At 39.1% G+C, this 16,751-nt stretch overlaps 1 protein-coding gene across 1 annotated transcript in view; it reads right to left on the reverse strand.

Annotated features, from left to right (window-relative positions):
- The window catches only part of LOC124880495 (glucosidase 2 subunit beta-like), a 234,250-nt gene that overhangs the window by 28,504 nt on the left and 188,995 nt on the right, over positions 1-16,751 (reverse strand). The window contains exon 13 of the mRNA XM_047385643.1: positions 6,889-6,960. Within this exon, the coding sequence (XP_047241599.1) occupies positions 6,889-6,960 (72 nt within the window). The remainder of the gene's footprint in view (positions 1-6,888; positions 6,961-16,751) is intronic.

Below are 16,751 nucleotides of genomic sequence, written 5' to 3' on the forward strand. Positions count from 1 at the left end.
AATTTATATTCCTTTGTTTTGAATTTTGTTTATGTCTGGAAACACAAATCTTTAAACACATATATATTGAATTTACTTTCCTTTTTCTGTCCAATTATTTCTGCATTTTACATTTTCACTGATCAAACAAAAGATGTAAAATAAACCAATTCTGTCATGTTTTTAGAAAGATTCCTGGCAGTGTTGGCTATTTCTATGTGCTTATCTTTGGCTAAGTTTGAAAGGGTCTTCATTAATATTTCAAATACACTCCAGCTGGTGGTGAAAGGTTGTTATATCCAGACACGCAGTTAGCATACTCAACGTTTTTTCCATAGTTGTCAGGGTTGTTTACAGGAAAAATGATTGAACAGTAATTACAGGATGCTGACAACATTCTTCCAGAAGAAACTGTGTTTCCAAACTTAAATGGGTAAAAAAGGAAGCAGTGACGCTGTCTGTATTTATCTGACACACATGGAATAAGAGTAGAAGGAATATCTGCTTTTTTTTTTCTTTTAACTGGAAAGGACAGTGATGTTTTGGATTATTGTTTGTTTGATTGTGCTTCTTGTTAGTGGCTAGTGGCTAGCTTTAAACTTCCCATCTGAATTTTACTTTGTTTTATCAGAAACAGTGGTGTAATCCCTTTAAATTAATAGATTAATGATTTATAGTATCAAAATTATACATAGTCTCCAACATTCCAACAGTTGGTCAGAGGCTGAAGCGATGCCGGTTCCTGAGTCGTTTACGAACATCCTATCAAGTTAACCCTTACCTGACACCTTGGCAAAGCTGTGATGGATTTGAATAAATTGTACTTATGTACAGTTGTATTACGTTATTTGGGAATTGTTCAAAAATAATTTTCCATGGTGTATAAATCTACAGTTATCCTTTTTGGATCTTCACAGAGTTGCCAGAACGTTTTGTTGCATTCATACAGACACACACTATATTGGCAATTATTCACTCATCTTCCTTCACACATACGGTTGGGCTACATTACTCTACATTAACCTTTAGTGCTATTACAACTTTGAATCTTCTGGGAAGGTTTTCCACTAGGTTTAGGATAGTGTTTATGGGAGTTTCTGACCGACGTTGGACGAGAAGGCCTGGCCCACAGTCTCCACTCTAATTCATCCCAAAGGGTTTCTGTCGGGTTAAGGTCAGGACTCTGCCAAGGCCAGTCAAGTTTTTCCACATGGAGCTCATTTAATGTTTTTATGGGCCTTGTTTTGCACACTGGAGGGCAGTCATGTGGGAACTTCCCAAACTGTTCCCTCAAAGGCGGGAACATGATATTGTCCAAAATATCATTGAATGCTGAGACATTGAAAGTTTCTTTCACTGGAACTAAGGGGTGAAGCCCAACTCCTGATGAAGACCCCACACTATAATCTCTTCTGCATCCTACTTTCCACTGAACACAATGAAGTTAGGCAAGTTTTGTTCAAGACAAAAAGGCATGATTTTTCATACCTGTATAAAATCCAGTAGCAAAGTACCGTTATTTATACCTGTGGCCATGGATGTCATTGAAACACCTGAATTTAATGTGGAGCGGTGACCCAATACTTTTGGCAGTATGGGTTAAATATTATCTTCATTACTTTTCTTGATGTTGTATTAAATATCTATCATTCCTAAAATTATTTATTTTAGGAATGATAGATATTTATTTATTAGTTGGTTAGATTACAAAACAATGTCAAGAATAAAGCGGACATGAAGTGGAATAATACAATTTTGAAACAAATTGAGACGTATTTAATGATGTACGTTCCACAGATTTTCGCATCTTTCAGAGAATGCTCCAAAAATGCATTTACAAACTACTGAATACTCAGGTAAATATTCTTCTACCTTTTAAAACTAAATCCTCTTTGCATGTTTTTTCCATTGCTCTGAAATTATTTCATCCCCTACAAGCCTGAGCCAGTCTCAGGTATTGTGTGTGTTTATTTGTCTTTTCAGGTGGACTTTTTCCTGTTGTGTGTATTTCCCATCTTGTCATTTTGCCCATTGTGTCTTGTTGTTTTCAGGGAGGAGGTTGGTGGGTAGAGGGGAGATCATGAAGACCGACAACGCTGTCACCCCAGGATGGCGTTTGTTGCAATGCAAGCGTTTTCCTCCGCTCTATTATCATTACCATTGCTGATGTTATTGTTACAACAGCCATGTCAGGAAGTTGTTGAGCAACTGAGGCCGACGGCAGAAAAGTAAAATGGCAAAATGAAGAAATTGGAATTCAAGATGCGGACTGTGTGTTGTATAATATCTGCATTTATAAATAATTGGGAGCATGGAGTATGACTGCCGTGCATTCTGATTTTTTTACTACCACACATGTGGCCACATTAAAAGAACAATCAGCAACAAAACAGAATGTTCCCAGTATATTTATTGCCCCTAAAAAACATTCGTAATGTCATTGGACTAATGTCAAATATGCTGCAAAACCACGCTTGAAGAAGGGCTTAGAGGACAGCTTTCACTTCACAAGCTACAAAGGCCATGAGCTGTAATAAAATGCAAAGCGTCAGATCCAATTTTGTTAAAATGGTATAAGCATGTTTAGGGATGGCATAAAAAAAAATGGTCACAGTTGAAGTTTCACGTTAACTCTTTTCTCCGTCTCATTCGGCTGTCCTTTAGGACGCTGGAGCAGGTGTGATAAATGCTACCGTTTAAATCAAAGCCCTCCACTCTCTCCCTCCTCTTCCCTCTGGGGAGAAACAGGATGCCTCCATGCAGATTGATATCAGGAGGCCCAGCCATCTCCTGCAAGTTCTGACTGATGGTCTGTCTGGATAAAAAATGAACTTTATACTCACCATTCTGGTTATGATTCATGTGCCTCCCCATTCATCCACACAGACCTTCACTACAGTACAGGCTCTCTGGAAACAGTGCATTTTATCATTTATGGAGCTGCACTGACTGCCCACAACCAGAAAATACCAGTGTTTGCATTCACGAGGTTACATCAATCTAGCACAAGTTTTCCAAAAGCTGAGCTAAACAAAATATCAAACATAGTTAAAGTCCCCTTCTTAAATTCAGTACCAATTTAATATATAGCTGCACCTCAACAAATTTAAATATCATTGAAAAGTGTATTTATTTCAGTAATTCAATTTAGAAAGTGAAATGTATTTATTATATAGACACAGATGGATGGATGATTATGGCTTACAGCTAATGGAAACGCACAATTTCGTTACTAGAAAATTGGGGCACAGAAATACACAATGATGGGGAAGATTGCTAACTAGGCACTTGTAACTTAAGGTCTCAATAAGAAGGGTTAGCAACAAAATGTCACTGATAAAGATTTATTGATAAAGGCTCAGAGTGTTGTATCTAAGCCTAATAATGAAGAGTTTATTGGAGGGAAAATGTGTGGCAGGAAAAAAATGCAAAAGGGATAATCACAGCCTTTACAGAATTATGATCCAAAGCCTATTCTATAGTTTGTATGTGATTCACAAGGTGTGAAGTGCAGCCACAACACACAAGATCTATACAGAACATGGGCTAAAACTGTTGCAATAAGTGTGTTAATGGACACCATGATCAGAGATACCAGGAGCGTTTGCCAGGCTAAGGAGGAAAAGGACTATATTGCTGTATAATGTTCCAAAGTACTCTATTGGAAATCAAAGTCCCAGACTCTGCAAGAAGAATGGAGAAGCACAGGATCCAAGTTGCTTAATGTCAGTGAATGATGATTTGGGGAGCCATGTCATCAGCAGGCATTGCTTCACTGTGCTTTACCAAGTTTACGGTCAGAGCAGCCATCTATCAGATCATTTCAGATTACTTCATGCTTCCTTCTGACGAGCTTTATGGAGATGTTCATTTCGTTTTCCTGCAGGACTTGGCATCTGCCCTGGCTGCCAAAGGTAACAACACCTGGTTTAAACACTGTGGTATCACTGTGCATGAGTGGGCAGTACACTTGGTCTGAACTAAACCCTTCAGAGTATCTATAGAGAATTGTCAAGAGAAAGATGATATATAAGACCCAAAAAATGAGCACGATGAGCTAATGGTTCTTCTGTGTTTTTGGGTTTATTTAAGCAATCTGGGCTTCCTTAACACCTTAGCAAAGCCACAGGCTGATCGCCTGATACAGTAATTCATGCCAGAGGAGATTCAACCAAGTATTTTATTGCACAATACTTATGTAATATTCTAATAGGTCATACTTATCAAAATGAGCAGAATAAACACCCAAAATATAATACTATGTGAGTAATGTGGCTGTGAAATCGACAAGTTTCACTTTTTGAACTTAATGACTGAAAAACAAACATTTCATGAAAATAAGTTACTAAAATGAACCTGCAGCTTGAAAAATTTAAGTATATGTTTAAAATCTCGGCATCTGTGTCCGTATTGGCAGAGATTTAGTTCGAACCTCAAAGATGTGTTTAACCAACAATCCCGTTTGGTCTGTCAGCCCCTCCATACCATCATGAGTGACAGGCAGACAGAGTGTTGGGGTCACATTACTCATAGTTAGCATTCTGTTCCTCTTCTTTCCTGCACTAACAACATGGTGAAGCGTTGCACTTTGTGCTCCAAACAGGAGAAGGTAGTGTGGGAGGAAGTGGTGCAAAAATGTAAAACGCAGCCCCAGCTTTGGACTCCAATTAATCTGCCATTTCAAAGTGGAAAAAAATATATTTGCTAAGAAGTATGATTGCAAATAAATTAGCCTGTAACGTCTCACTTTAGCCACCCAGAGAAGACAAGTCACGCCTGATTCAACGTATTTTGAAACGGTCACAAAGCTTCTGTGGAGATTTAGATCTTTGTAATTTATCTTTTTGCAAAACAAGTCAAGGGTAATGTGTCATCGTGTTTTGGGAGGAGTCACAGTAAATCAGCAACGCCTTTTCAGCAGAGCCTTCAGCATCTGTGGGACAGAGTTCCTGGAACTGCACACCGGTAAAAAGTCAAGAGGGCGAAGGCCATTAGGGAATTCAGAAGAACAATGAAGAAACATCTTATTAATAAAAACGCATGCAGTATTTTTTTACCAAGGTAATTGTTTCACAAACAAAAATGATAGAAAAAAGGCTGGAGCTCTATGACAGCTATAGTTCAAAAACTTAAGAAGTAGAGAAATCTGAAAAGTAGATGAAAAATTACAACTGAATAAAATATTTGTCAAAACATTTTACTCCAAGGCCATCGTTGCATCAGACTAACACAGCAGTGTAACATTAAAAATCAGCCAGAATGTGGATGATCTAAGGGAGGCACTCAAGGGTGCACCGTAAATGCAGGGTGCTCATGATTATGTATGATGTAGGGTGAGAGTGCCCTGGCTGGGATATGAAAGCGTGAGATCAAATCTCGCCAAGCGCCTAAAATCTACAATCTCTACATTAATACATATGTCACCATTAGCAGGCCCCTTGAGCACAGTGCTTGGTATGGGCTTAGTTGTCATACAGTTACGGAGTTCCCACACCTCCGGGTTGCACGTAGGCTTGTTGCTCCTAGACAGAGGGAGGTTGTGTGTTTTTCAAACTGTATGTCAGATGCAAAGTATAATTACCGCCCTGTAAAAGCAAAACAGTACAAAAGGTCACAGCACAAATCATTAAATAAATTCGGTCCTCCAAGAGTTGCAATGACCAGCTTACCGTGATCAGTAGAACACACACCAATTGAAGGGGTTACATGCACTGTTGTGATTGCATTGATCAAAATATGAATACAATGCTCTGTTCAAATTACTGTGCAGGGTGGCAATTGCGCCAGGTGACGTGCAATCCTCTGCACAGCAACTCCTTTAACTGCATCCTCTGATGCTGCTGATAAGTTGATGTTATTATATTATATTATATTATATTATATTATGATGCTGCTGATAAGTTGATGTTATTATATTATATTATATTATATTATATTATATATTGTTTCCAACTACACAAGAAGGCTGAAAACTATTAGCGGAGGTGCAGAAAGTTATTACACTTCCCCGATAGTAGGGCTGAGGAAACATGGTAGAGCAGATGTGTTATTGTTGGTGGTAGCATTGTGATAGAATGGCTGGGAAAGCAGTGGGAAAAAGAAAATCTGGGAAGTACTAGAATGCGGTAGCGTCATGCCTCAACACTGAAATTAGGCTTTTCAATTTTGCCATAGTCCACTAACGTTTCACCACCTGTTTAGTTTCTGAAGACTGTAGCATGGCCTTTTTCCATTGTGATGGGACCCTAACGTACGATGCTGGAAATTAAAACTGTAAAGTGACATTTCCTAGCCATGAGAACTTGAAAGTATTTTCTGACATCTAATTCTGACGTCTCTCATAGCATTTATTACACACATCTAACCCCAGCAATTCATAGAACCAATCTGACGGTTACAGGCAATCACCAACATGTTCTGATGAAACTGCAACCCTTGGAGGCAGAAAAAAAACCCAACCCCAGCAGTATATGAAACCAGACCCATTTGTCCTCGGTCAAAGGGTATTAACTCTATAAAACACATTTGTTGTAAAACACATCTGACTGATTAAAGGTCACAAGAAGCCAACAGAGACTGAATAAGGTAAAGAAAAAAAAACTAATCAAACAAATATTGATCTAAGTCTAGCCTCCATATAAAGTGATGGGATTTGTTTCAAGTCATTTCATGAAAAGAACACTTATAATTATATTTACCTAAGAGTGAACATGCTCTGCAGCAGATTTTAAATGTCAGAGTGGAACACGTGCACAAAGTGCAGCAAAGCACTTTAGAAAGAGTGTTTTAATATCAAGTTCCTCCACAATAGATTTACTATTTCACCCACTCTGCCTGACACATCCTGGCAGGTCATTGATTGAGATATTCCACCCTGGAAACCAAATAGACAGAGATTGAGGTACTTACCCTAATGAGACCTCTGTTCCTGCTGTGTTCTTTTGTGAAACCATATTGAATGGGCACAGGATATACATGTACCTGCAGAGGAAACAGAAAGCAAAATGCACCTACTAAATGAGATGGTACAGATGGTCTTACTTTTATGTCGGATAACTTTTTGTACTCAAAATATGTTCAGTTGATATCCTCTATTTTAGGATTTTTGATGCAAAAAAAAAAAAAAAAACTAATTGCTGGCATTTGCGGATCTTACTGGCAGATTGTAGCCCACCACAGATGTTCAGCATGAGTAGAAATGCCAGCTAATATGCATCATAATACAACAACACAGTTTTCTCTCTGCAGGATTTGGTTCCACATCTAATTTAAATTATCCCCAGAAATGCTATGCTTGATACAAATGTTAAAGTTCTCCTATCAAGGAGTTTCTTTAAGTATCAATAATGTATCAAATGCACATGTAGCAGCCAGTAGCGACAAACAGAAACAGAATTATCATCAAACTCCAGTTTCTACTATCTCTACTAAGCTTGAATGTCTCCAGCAGCTTTCTGTCTTGTCTTTCCTGCCCACAGATTTAAGGGTGTTTTGTCAAGTAAGACTTTCTAAGCCAGCTCCAACCAGAACTGGCGGACCTAGTAAGGCCTTGACTTGGTGTGATAAAGGCTCATCAAACCTAAAAATCAAGCACGGATGATCAACCGATACAGGTGGCAAATAAAGAATCAAAAAGCCCCAGGACAAATGTTGTCTCGATCTTTATGTATGTGATGCCAATTCATTTAACAGCCCGCAAATGATGACTAAATTGCTGGCATTGGTTGGATAATCTTTGACAGAACAGTGCGGGTACATTCTGTGCTTCTCTTGGCTGACGTCTCTGGAGTAAGCTCAAACTCCTCCAAATGAGCAACTCAGAGAGAAACCTCTGGAAGTTCACACAAAACTTTCAGTAACTTTAAGGGCTGCTTTGCCAAATATTGGCCTGCTACATACACAGAACAGCCTCCGTTGCTCACAAAGTACAAAGACACACATGTGTATACATTCCAACCCTAACTCCTGAAGTCAACACACGTGAGCACAGTGTTGGAGAGTACATCTATGCTCCTAAATATCACTACAGTTACTATGAGTTTGTTATCAGCTACAGTTTTGACAACTGAAGCAAGATTAAGACAGTGAACTTCAGTTTGTTATATATCAGCAGACAACAGAAACAAATGCAAAGCCCTTTACTTGAGACGGGTAAAGTTAATGAAAGTACAATCTATAGCCAGCTGCCAAAATGCAACTAAGCAGCTAAATGCTAAGTTGAAGGACTGAATCAGAATATAAAAAGGACTCCCCTGAAGGACACAGAAAAAAAAAAACTATTTTATAAATCATATGGTCAGATTTGTTTATGGTAAATGGGCTGAGTTTATATAGGGCTCTTCCATTCATAACCACCACTCAAAGCACTTTACACTAGAGCCACTTTCACCCGATCGCACTCACAAACATACGCAGTTGGGTAGACAACCTGAGGTTATGTGCCTTGCCCAAGGGCACATCAGCAGGAGGGAGCTGGAATCGAAACCCACAACATTCGGATTGCATGACGACTAATCTTTCCACTGAGCCACAGTCGCCTCACTGGTAGAACATGTTATAAAACATTGTAGGTGTCAGTGTACTTTGTTATTAGTCCACTGATCTCAGGTCTGTTTAATGTATAAGAGAGAGCACTAAGACAGCCATAGAAGAAAGCTGAGGAAACATCGTTGTGTTGATTTGGTTATATGTTTTGGATCATTTTCCTGTTGATGGACCCAATGATGACCCATTTGCTATTTTAACAAGTTTATGATGGCATGAAGTTGTACAAGGCTCCCAGGGTATTTTATGAGGAAACAGGCCCACAGCATCATGGATGCTCCACCATAAATAGCCTGAGGTGATTTTCCACCTGTTCCTTTGTGTCACACCAAACCCACCTGAAGTTCGTTGATGTAAAATCAATTTTAATCTCATATGACCAAAGCTCATAGCTCATATTAAAGTCCCTGTATATTTGACAAAAACTCGGTTTCTATATTAATATAACAATTTAAGAAATATAAGAAATTTTAAAAAGGACAAAGTAAGTAAAAACATCAGTCTAATTTTAACATTTTACAGCAGATAAACTTTATCATGTTCACATTCTATGTCTTTATATTTTTCCTTGAACTGACACAAACTGTATTGTTAAAAGAATAAAAACTGCTGGCTTAAAATGGTATTGATATTGCCACTTAAAAAGGTTAAACTCTTCCATCTTAACCAAAGTTAAAAGAAGCAAAAAGGAGAGTTAATAGTAGACTGTGGATTTTTTAGGTGGTCAAAAATCCAGTTGTATGACAGGACATTTACTGATGTTGTAGAAAACTAACACTGATCTCTAATAAGGGCTGTAAGACATTCAATAAAAAAAGTGTGTGTAAACAGGATTTTTTCTTTACTCAATGGCTACCCCATGGGATAAAAAGAGTGGCACGGAGCTACCAATTATCCCACCACCCACAGCTCTTCCACTTGGGCAAAGACAAATCTAGAGGAGTTAACACTTAGCCGAAGCCATCACTAATGTACTTGGTGCTGGGGAGTTGAGGCACGATCACTCAGCCCAGAAGCAAACTGATCAAAGACCTTGATGGAGAAGCTGACAGGGTAAAAGTGCAGTGGGACTTTTTTCATTGACACTTGAACCATTACACGGACTTCCTTGAAAGAACAATAGGAAGCCTGGGCAGCTGAAACGAGGGAAAGACAAAGAGACAGAATGAGTGAGAAAGGAGGGAAAAAAGTGGAAGCAGTGTAAACATTGGTTGGTTTGGAACTGTGAGAGGGATAAACAGCTGCATAAGAGATGGGAATAAATGTTCTACATCAGAAACAAAGTGATAGTAGAGAAGTATGTGGTTGGCCGTATTTAACCCATTTACAGACTTATTATCTTTCATACAATTAAAGGCCCTCTTGAATGATCAACACTACCAAAGCCTCTGAAAGTATGTGTTCAATCAGTTTTTTAAATCTTGTCCATATTCTCAACAAATGCCATCTCAATGCACTTTACCACACAAAAAGATCCAATTCTGTATGCAGTTACACTCACCGGCCATTTTATTAGGTACACCTGTCCAACTGCTGTTTAACGCAAATTTCTAATCAGTCAATCAAATAGCAGCAACTCAATACATTTAGGCATGTAGACATGGTCAAGATGATCTGCTGCAATTCAAACCAAGCATCAGAATGGGGAAGAAAGGTGATTTAAGCGACTTTGAACGTGGCATTGTTGTTGTGCCAGACGGGCTGGTCTGAGTATTTCAGAAACTGCTGATCCACTGGGATTTTCAAGCACTACTAGGGTTTACAGAGAATGGTCCGAGAAAGAGAAAATATCCAGTGAGCAGCAGTTCTGTGGGCGCAAATGCCTTGTTGATGCCAGAGGTCAGAGGAGAATGGCCAGACTGGTTCGAGCTGATAGAAAAGCAACAGTAACTCAAATAACCACTCGTTACAACCAAGGCATGCAGAAGAGCATCTCTGAATGTACAACATGTCAAACCTTGAGCCGGATGGGCTACAACAGCAGAAAACCACACCGGGTGCCACTCCTGTCAGCTAAGAACAGGAAACTGAGGCTACAATTCGCACAGGCTCACCAAAATTGGACAAAAGGAAGATTGGAAAAACGTTGCCTGGTCTGATGAGTCTCGATTTCTGCTGCAACATTCGGATGGTAGGGTCAGAATTTGGCGTCAACAACATGAAAGCATGGATCCATCCTGCCTTGCATCAACGGTTCAAGCTGGTGGTGGTGGTGTAATGGTGTGGGGGATATTTTCTTGGCACACTTTGGGCCCCTTAGTACCAATTGAGCATCGTGTCAATGCCACAGCCTACCTGAGTATTGTTGCTAACCATGTCCATCCCTTTATGACCACAGTGTATCCATCTTCTGATGGTTACTTCCAGCAGGATAACGCGACATATCATAAAGCACGAATCATCTCAGACTGGTTTCTTGATCATGACAATGAGTTCACTGTACTCAAATGCCCTCCACAGTAACCAGATCCAATAGAGCACCTTTTGGATGTAACAGGAGATTCGCATCATGGATGTGCAGCCGACAAATCTGCAGCATCTGTGTGATGCTATCATGTCAAAATGGACCAAACTCTGAGGAATGTTTCCAGTACCTTGTTGAATCTATGCCATGAAGGATTAGGGCAGTTCTGAAGGCAAAAGGGGGTCCAACCCGGTATTAGCAAGGTGTACCTAATTAAGTGGCCGGTGAGTTTATAGTCCACACAATCCAGTTCATCCAAATTCAGTTCAAATCTGTCCAATTGATCTCAATACATATCATGCATACATGTTTATATCCAGTCACAATTCCTAACACTAACTAATGTAATTACAACTGCTAAAAGGTAATCTAAGGAGGGCCAGATGATTGCATTGAATTATTGACTTTGCAGCAGTCCCCTATCCCAAGCAAGCATGTGGCAACAGTGGAGAAGAATCAACCACTTCTAACCAGAACAGGTCTTCAGCAGAAATATAAAAGATAAAATAAGAGTAGATTTTGCCTCATGACTGAGTTCAGTCAGTTGTACCACATCCTGCTCTGACTATCTGATCTACTCTGAATGCAGTGATCTTTTTCTCATGGTAATCTAGTCTGAGATGTTAGTTTCTTAGCCTGATTTTTAGAAATCATGTATTCTGTTGTATTTAAGATCAATAAAAGATGGGCATTTCTCTATGCTTGTTTCATTTAGGTGAATGTGATGAAGCCATTTTCATTAAAAATATGTTTTCCATCAGAATCCAGCTTTAATTTATGGAAGGTGAGTGATCAACTACTTTGATCGGTCAACACATAATTTTGTCAGCTTATATCTTCATAGTCACCTATTGTGCTAGGAAAAAAACAACTTCAAAGCAAGGCCTGTAAAAATAGGTATGGGAACTCTAAACAACCACAGTTCTTGTAGCTTGAAAACAAAAAAAGGAATTACTGGACTACAGTTTTAAAAACAGGCTGGGAAAAATGTTTTTTCAAGTTTGAGAGTGCTTTTATTAACCATTAAAAATCCAACTATTATCACATTTTACAGCCAGAAAAAACCTAAAAGTCTTGAAAGTATGAAACATAAATAAATCACAAGTGGACTTTCCATTGTCTTTTAAAACAGATCAGTAATTTTAGAAAACAATTTTCTGAAACAAAAGGAGCGTTTTGATGAAAGCGTTCAAAACTTGCTATGCATTCACATATAAAGATGATGTCATAATCAATATAATCTCATCTGCCTAAACTAATAAACAGTGACTTTTTAGCAACATGCTCACTTGTCAATATATAGACCTGGAGCTGTGCAGATCCAAGAAGAATCTGTGTAACATATGAGCCACAACAGTCCCAAACACCTATCCTTGTCACACTATTGCATATCTGTCCTGCGTTTCAGTGGCACAGAAAGATATGCTGCCATGTTAAATAAAGCTCTAGCACAGGCTTCCATTTTCTTAACGCTAAAACATACACGCTATATATACCTTAGATGTGCACCACTGCAAATAGATTAACTGCTACTCAAATATTCCAGAAATGACCCAATAATAATATGACTTATTCTCATGCAACACAATGCAAATGTTCTATCTGCACTGATGAAGATTCACTCATCTCAGCATAGAGGATGCTGGAAACAGAAAGTCAAGATGGTCAAGATGATCTGCTGCAATTCAAACCAAGCATCAGAATGGGGAAGAAAGGTGATTTAAGCGACTTTGAACGTGGCATTGTTGTTGTGCCAGACGGGCTGGTCTGAGTATTTCAGAAACTGCTGATCTACTGGGATTTTCAAGCACTACTAGGGTTTACAGAGAATGGTCCGAGAAAGAGAAAATATCCAGTGAGCAGCAGTTCTGTGGGCGCAAATGCCTTGTTGATGCCAGAGGTCAGAGGAGAATGGCCAGACTGGTTCGAGCTGATAGAAAAGCAACAGTAACTCAAATAACCACTCGTTACAACCAAGGCATGCAGAAGAGCATCTCTGAATGTACAACATGTCAAACCTTGAGCCGGATGGGCTACAACAGCAGAAAACCACACCGGGTGCCACTCCTGTCAGCTAAGAACAGGAAACTGAGGCTACAATTCGAAACATAAATAAATCACAAGTGGACTTTCCATTGTCTTTTAAAACAGATCAGTAATTTTAGAAAACAATTTTCTGAAACAAAAGGAGCCTTTTGATGAAAGCGTTCAAAACTTGCTATGCATTCACATATAAAGATGATGCCATAATCAATATAATCTCATCTGCCTAAACTAATAAACAGTGACTTTTTAGCAACATGCTCACTTGTCAATATATAGACCTGGAGCTGTGCAGATCCAAGAAGAATCTGTGTAACATATGAGCCACAACAGTCCCAAACACCTATCCTTGTCACACTATTGCATATCTGTCCTGCGTTTCAGTGGCACAGAAAGATATGCTGCCATGTTAAATAAAGCTCTAGCACAGGCTTCCATTTTCTTAACGCTAAAACATACACGCTATATATACCTTAGATGTGCACCACTGCAAATAGATTAACTGCTACTCAAATATTCCAGAAATGACCCAATAATAATATGACTTATTCTCATGCAACACAATGCAAATGTTCTATCTGCACTGATGAAGATTCACTCATCTCAGCATAGAGGATGCTGGAAACAGAAAGTCAAGATGGTCAAGATGATCTGCTGCAATTCAAACCAAGCATCAGAATGGGGAAGAAAGGTGATTTAAGCGACTTTGAACGTGGCATTGTTGTTGTGCCAGACGGGCTGGTCTGAGTATTTCAGAAACTGCTGATCTACTGGGATTTTCAAGCACTACTAGGGTTTACAGAGAATGGTCCGAGAAAGAGAAAATATCCAGTGAGCAGCAGTTTTGTGGGCGCAAATGCCTTGTTGATGCCAGAGGTCAGAGGAGAATGGCCAGACTGGTTCGAGCTGATAGAAAAGCAACAGTAACTCAAATAACCACTCGTTACAACCAAGGCATGCAGAAGAGCATCTCTGAATGTACAACATGTCAAACCTTGAGCCGGATGGGCTACAACAGCAGAAAACCACACCGGGTGCCACTCCTGTCAGCTAAGAACAGGAAACTGAGGCTACAATTCGAAACATAAATAAATCACAAGTGGACTTTCCATTGTCTTTTAAAACAGATCAGTAATTTTAGAAAACAATTTTCTGAAACAAAAGGAGCCTTTTGATGAAAGCGTTCAAAACTTGCTATGCATTCACATATAAAGATGATGTCATAATCAATATAATCTCATCTGCCTAAACTAATAAACAGTGACTTTTTAGCAACATGCTCACTTGTCAATATATAGACCTGGAGCTGTGCAGATCCAAGAAGAATCTGTGTAACATATGAGCCACAACAGTCCCAAACACCTATCCTTGTCACACTATTGCATATCTGTCCTGCGTTTCAGTGGCACAGAAAGATATGCTGCCATGTTAAATAAAGCTCTAGCACAGGCTTCCATTTTCTTAACGCTAAAACATACACGCTATATATACCTTAGATGTGCACCACTGCAAATAGATTAACTGCTACTCAAATATTCCAGAAATGACCCAATAATAATATGACTTATTCTCATGCAACACAATGCAAATGTTCTATCTGCACTGATGAAGATTCACTCATCTCAGCATAGAGGATGCTGGAAACAGAAAGTAAAACTGACAACTTGACCTGTTTTTGGGTTAGACTGGTTACTAGTTATCTGTAAAAGTGAGGGCATGGACAGAGCTATTAAAGGTCATTCCAAGAGAATCAGTTACTCCTTACATATGGACAAAAACATCAAATAACCAAATAACTCTAAGCGTCCTATTTTCACTCGACACTGGCTGTATTGTTGCTAACATGTGTCACTAGATTAATTACGTTTTTAAAGAAAGTGGTTCAGCAACCATTAAGATCCTCATCTGAGCCTAAAACAGATGGTGCCTGTTGATCAGAGACAGAGTAAGTAGGGAAAGGGGGGTAACGCAAGGAAAAAAGCGTATTAATAGGTCCCAGAAGGGAGTACCCCTGCAAATCTGCAACTCCTTTTACCCCTCTCTGTCAGGCTCACTCCTACTCTCAAGGTGAAGCATCCATCCCTGCCCACTTCTGCTGACAAGCCATCAACGCACAAAAAAAGATAGGATCTTTGTGAGGGGGTGCAATGAAATCTGACCTTGGATCCTCAAATGCTTGAGTCCATGTGGGGAGGGCAATGGCAATAAAAAAAAATCTGTTGCCGGGGATAAAAAACAAAAAACAAAACCCAGAAATGATTACAAATGTCAATGCGAACATGCAGACCGAAGCGCACGTTGATTAGCTGTCCATTAGCAAGACAGACCCTTCTGCCATCTGTGTTACATAAAAGGGACAAGGCAGAAAGGTCAAACATGTGCATTTACACAAACTGTCCCCAGCTACCCTTAGCACTGTGCAGAGGGCAACACAAAAGGGGTAAATATCAGCAAAGATAGATGGGTGGGTGACAAAGGCTTTGAGGAGAATAGATTGACAGCAGTGGAAAAAAAATAAGACCGAGGAACAGCAAGGAGAACAAAGACAAAGATAGAGGGAAGGGCGAGACTGAAGGATAAAAAGAAATAAAAGTGTGCAAAAGGGAGTGGGAGGGAATCCGAGTGTGCTGCCGGTGAAGCTGTGCGTATGAATCACCAACTGCACAGTCTGAAAATATGACAGATGATTATGTGCAACAAGAGGGACACTGGGTGGAGGATACAAAGGATATTAAAGACAGAAAGGCGAGGGGATGAAACACACTGGGTCACTTATTAAATCTTTAGTAATAATCAGGAGCGTCAGATCAAAATGACAACGGTGATCCTTCCATTCAAGTGCTCAACTCCACGTTGTGTCTCTTTTCATCCCCCCCATCTTTGATTTGTCACTGTCTGACAATGCTGCTCTGACACTTGCCATAATAGGTTGCAACCATTGTGTCAATCTTTGGTAGGTGTGTTCGGGCTGACAGTACACAGCCAGAGAATAAATATTTTAGAAGCAACCTCCAAGGCCCTCAGGCTGTATTTCATACCTCAGTGAGTTGGATGGCCAGCTGTCCCCAACAGAACTGCTGAGATCTAAGATTTCCTGGAGTAAAACTAGTTTTATGTCTGTTTTTGCAAGTTTAATGTAACAGTGGATAAAAAAGACAATAGCTTATCCAAAAAGAAACTTATATGAACTTGTTAAATTAAATTAAATTTATTTTGATCTGAGAATGCTACTTTGAATACATTTACAGTATTTTTGTCATGTGTTGTAAATTTACCCTTACTGTATAGTCTCTTATTCCTAATTTTTGATTTTATATATTTTTTTACCTTTGTGTGAATCTGCATGCTTCCATTTTGCCTGTAACTTTGCTGCTGGTACACCTAAATTTCTCCACTGAGGGACAATAAAAAATATTTATATTCTTAAAACCTTATAGAACACTTTGGTCACCCGCTGATTTCTCAGTGTACATAAGTTTATGCTATGAATATTATAAAAAGGATCCTTTGCCCATGAATTTAAGTTTAAACTAGGACAGCAAATAGGTCGTTATACAAAAGAAACTCTTTGTTTTCACTTTACTGGATGTAAAAACAGCACAAAATCCCAGTATTACAACATATAATCCAGTAAAAAACATTTCTCTTGTTACATATTTCTTCCACCTTAATTAATTGTGATTAACCACAAAAGCTGAGTTCTGTTTCACAACAGTATGAT

This window comes from Girardinichthys multiradiatus, chromosome 14 (assembly GCF_021462225.1).
Source record: "Girardinichthys multiradiatus isolate DD_20200921_A chromosome 14, DD_fGirMul_XY1, whole genome shotgun sequence".
Classification (NCBI taxonomy): domain Eukaryota; kingdom Metazoa; phylum Chordata; class Actinopteri; order Cyprinodontiformes; family Goodeidae; genus Girardinichthys; species Girardinichthys multiradiatus.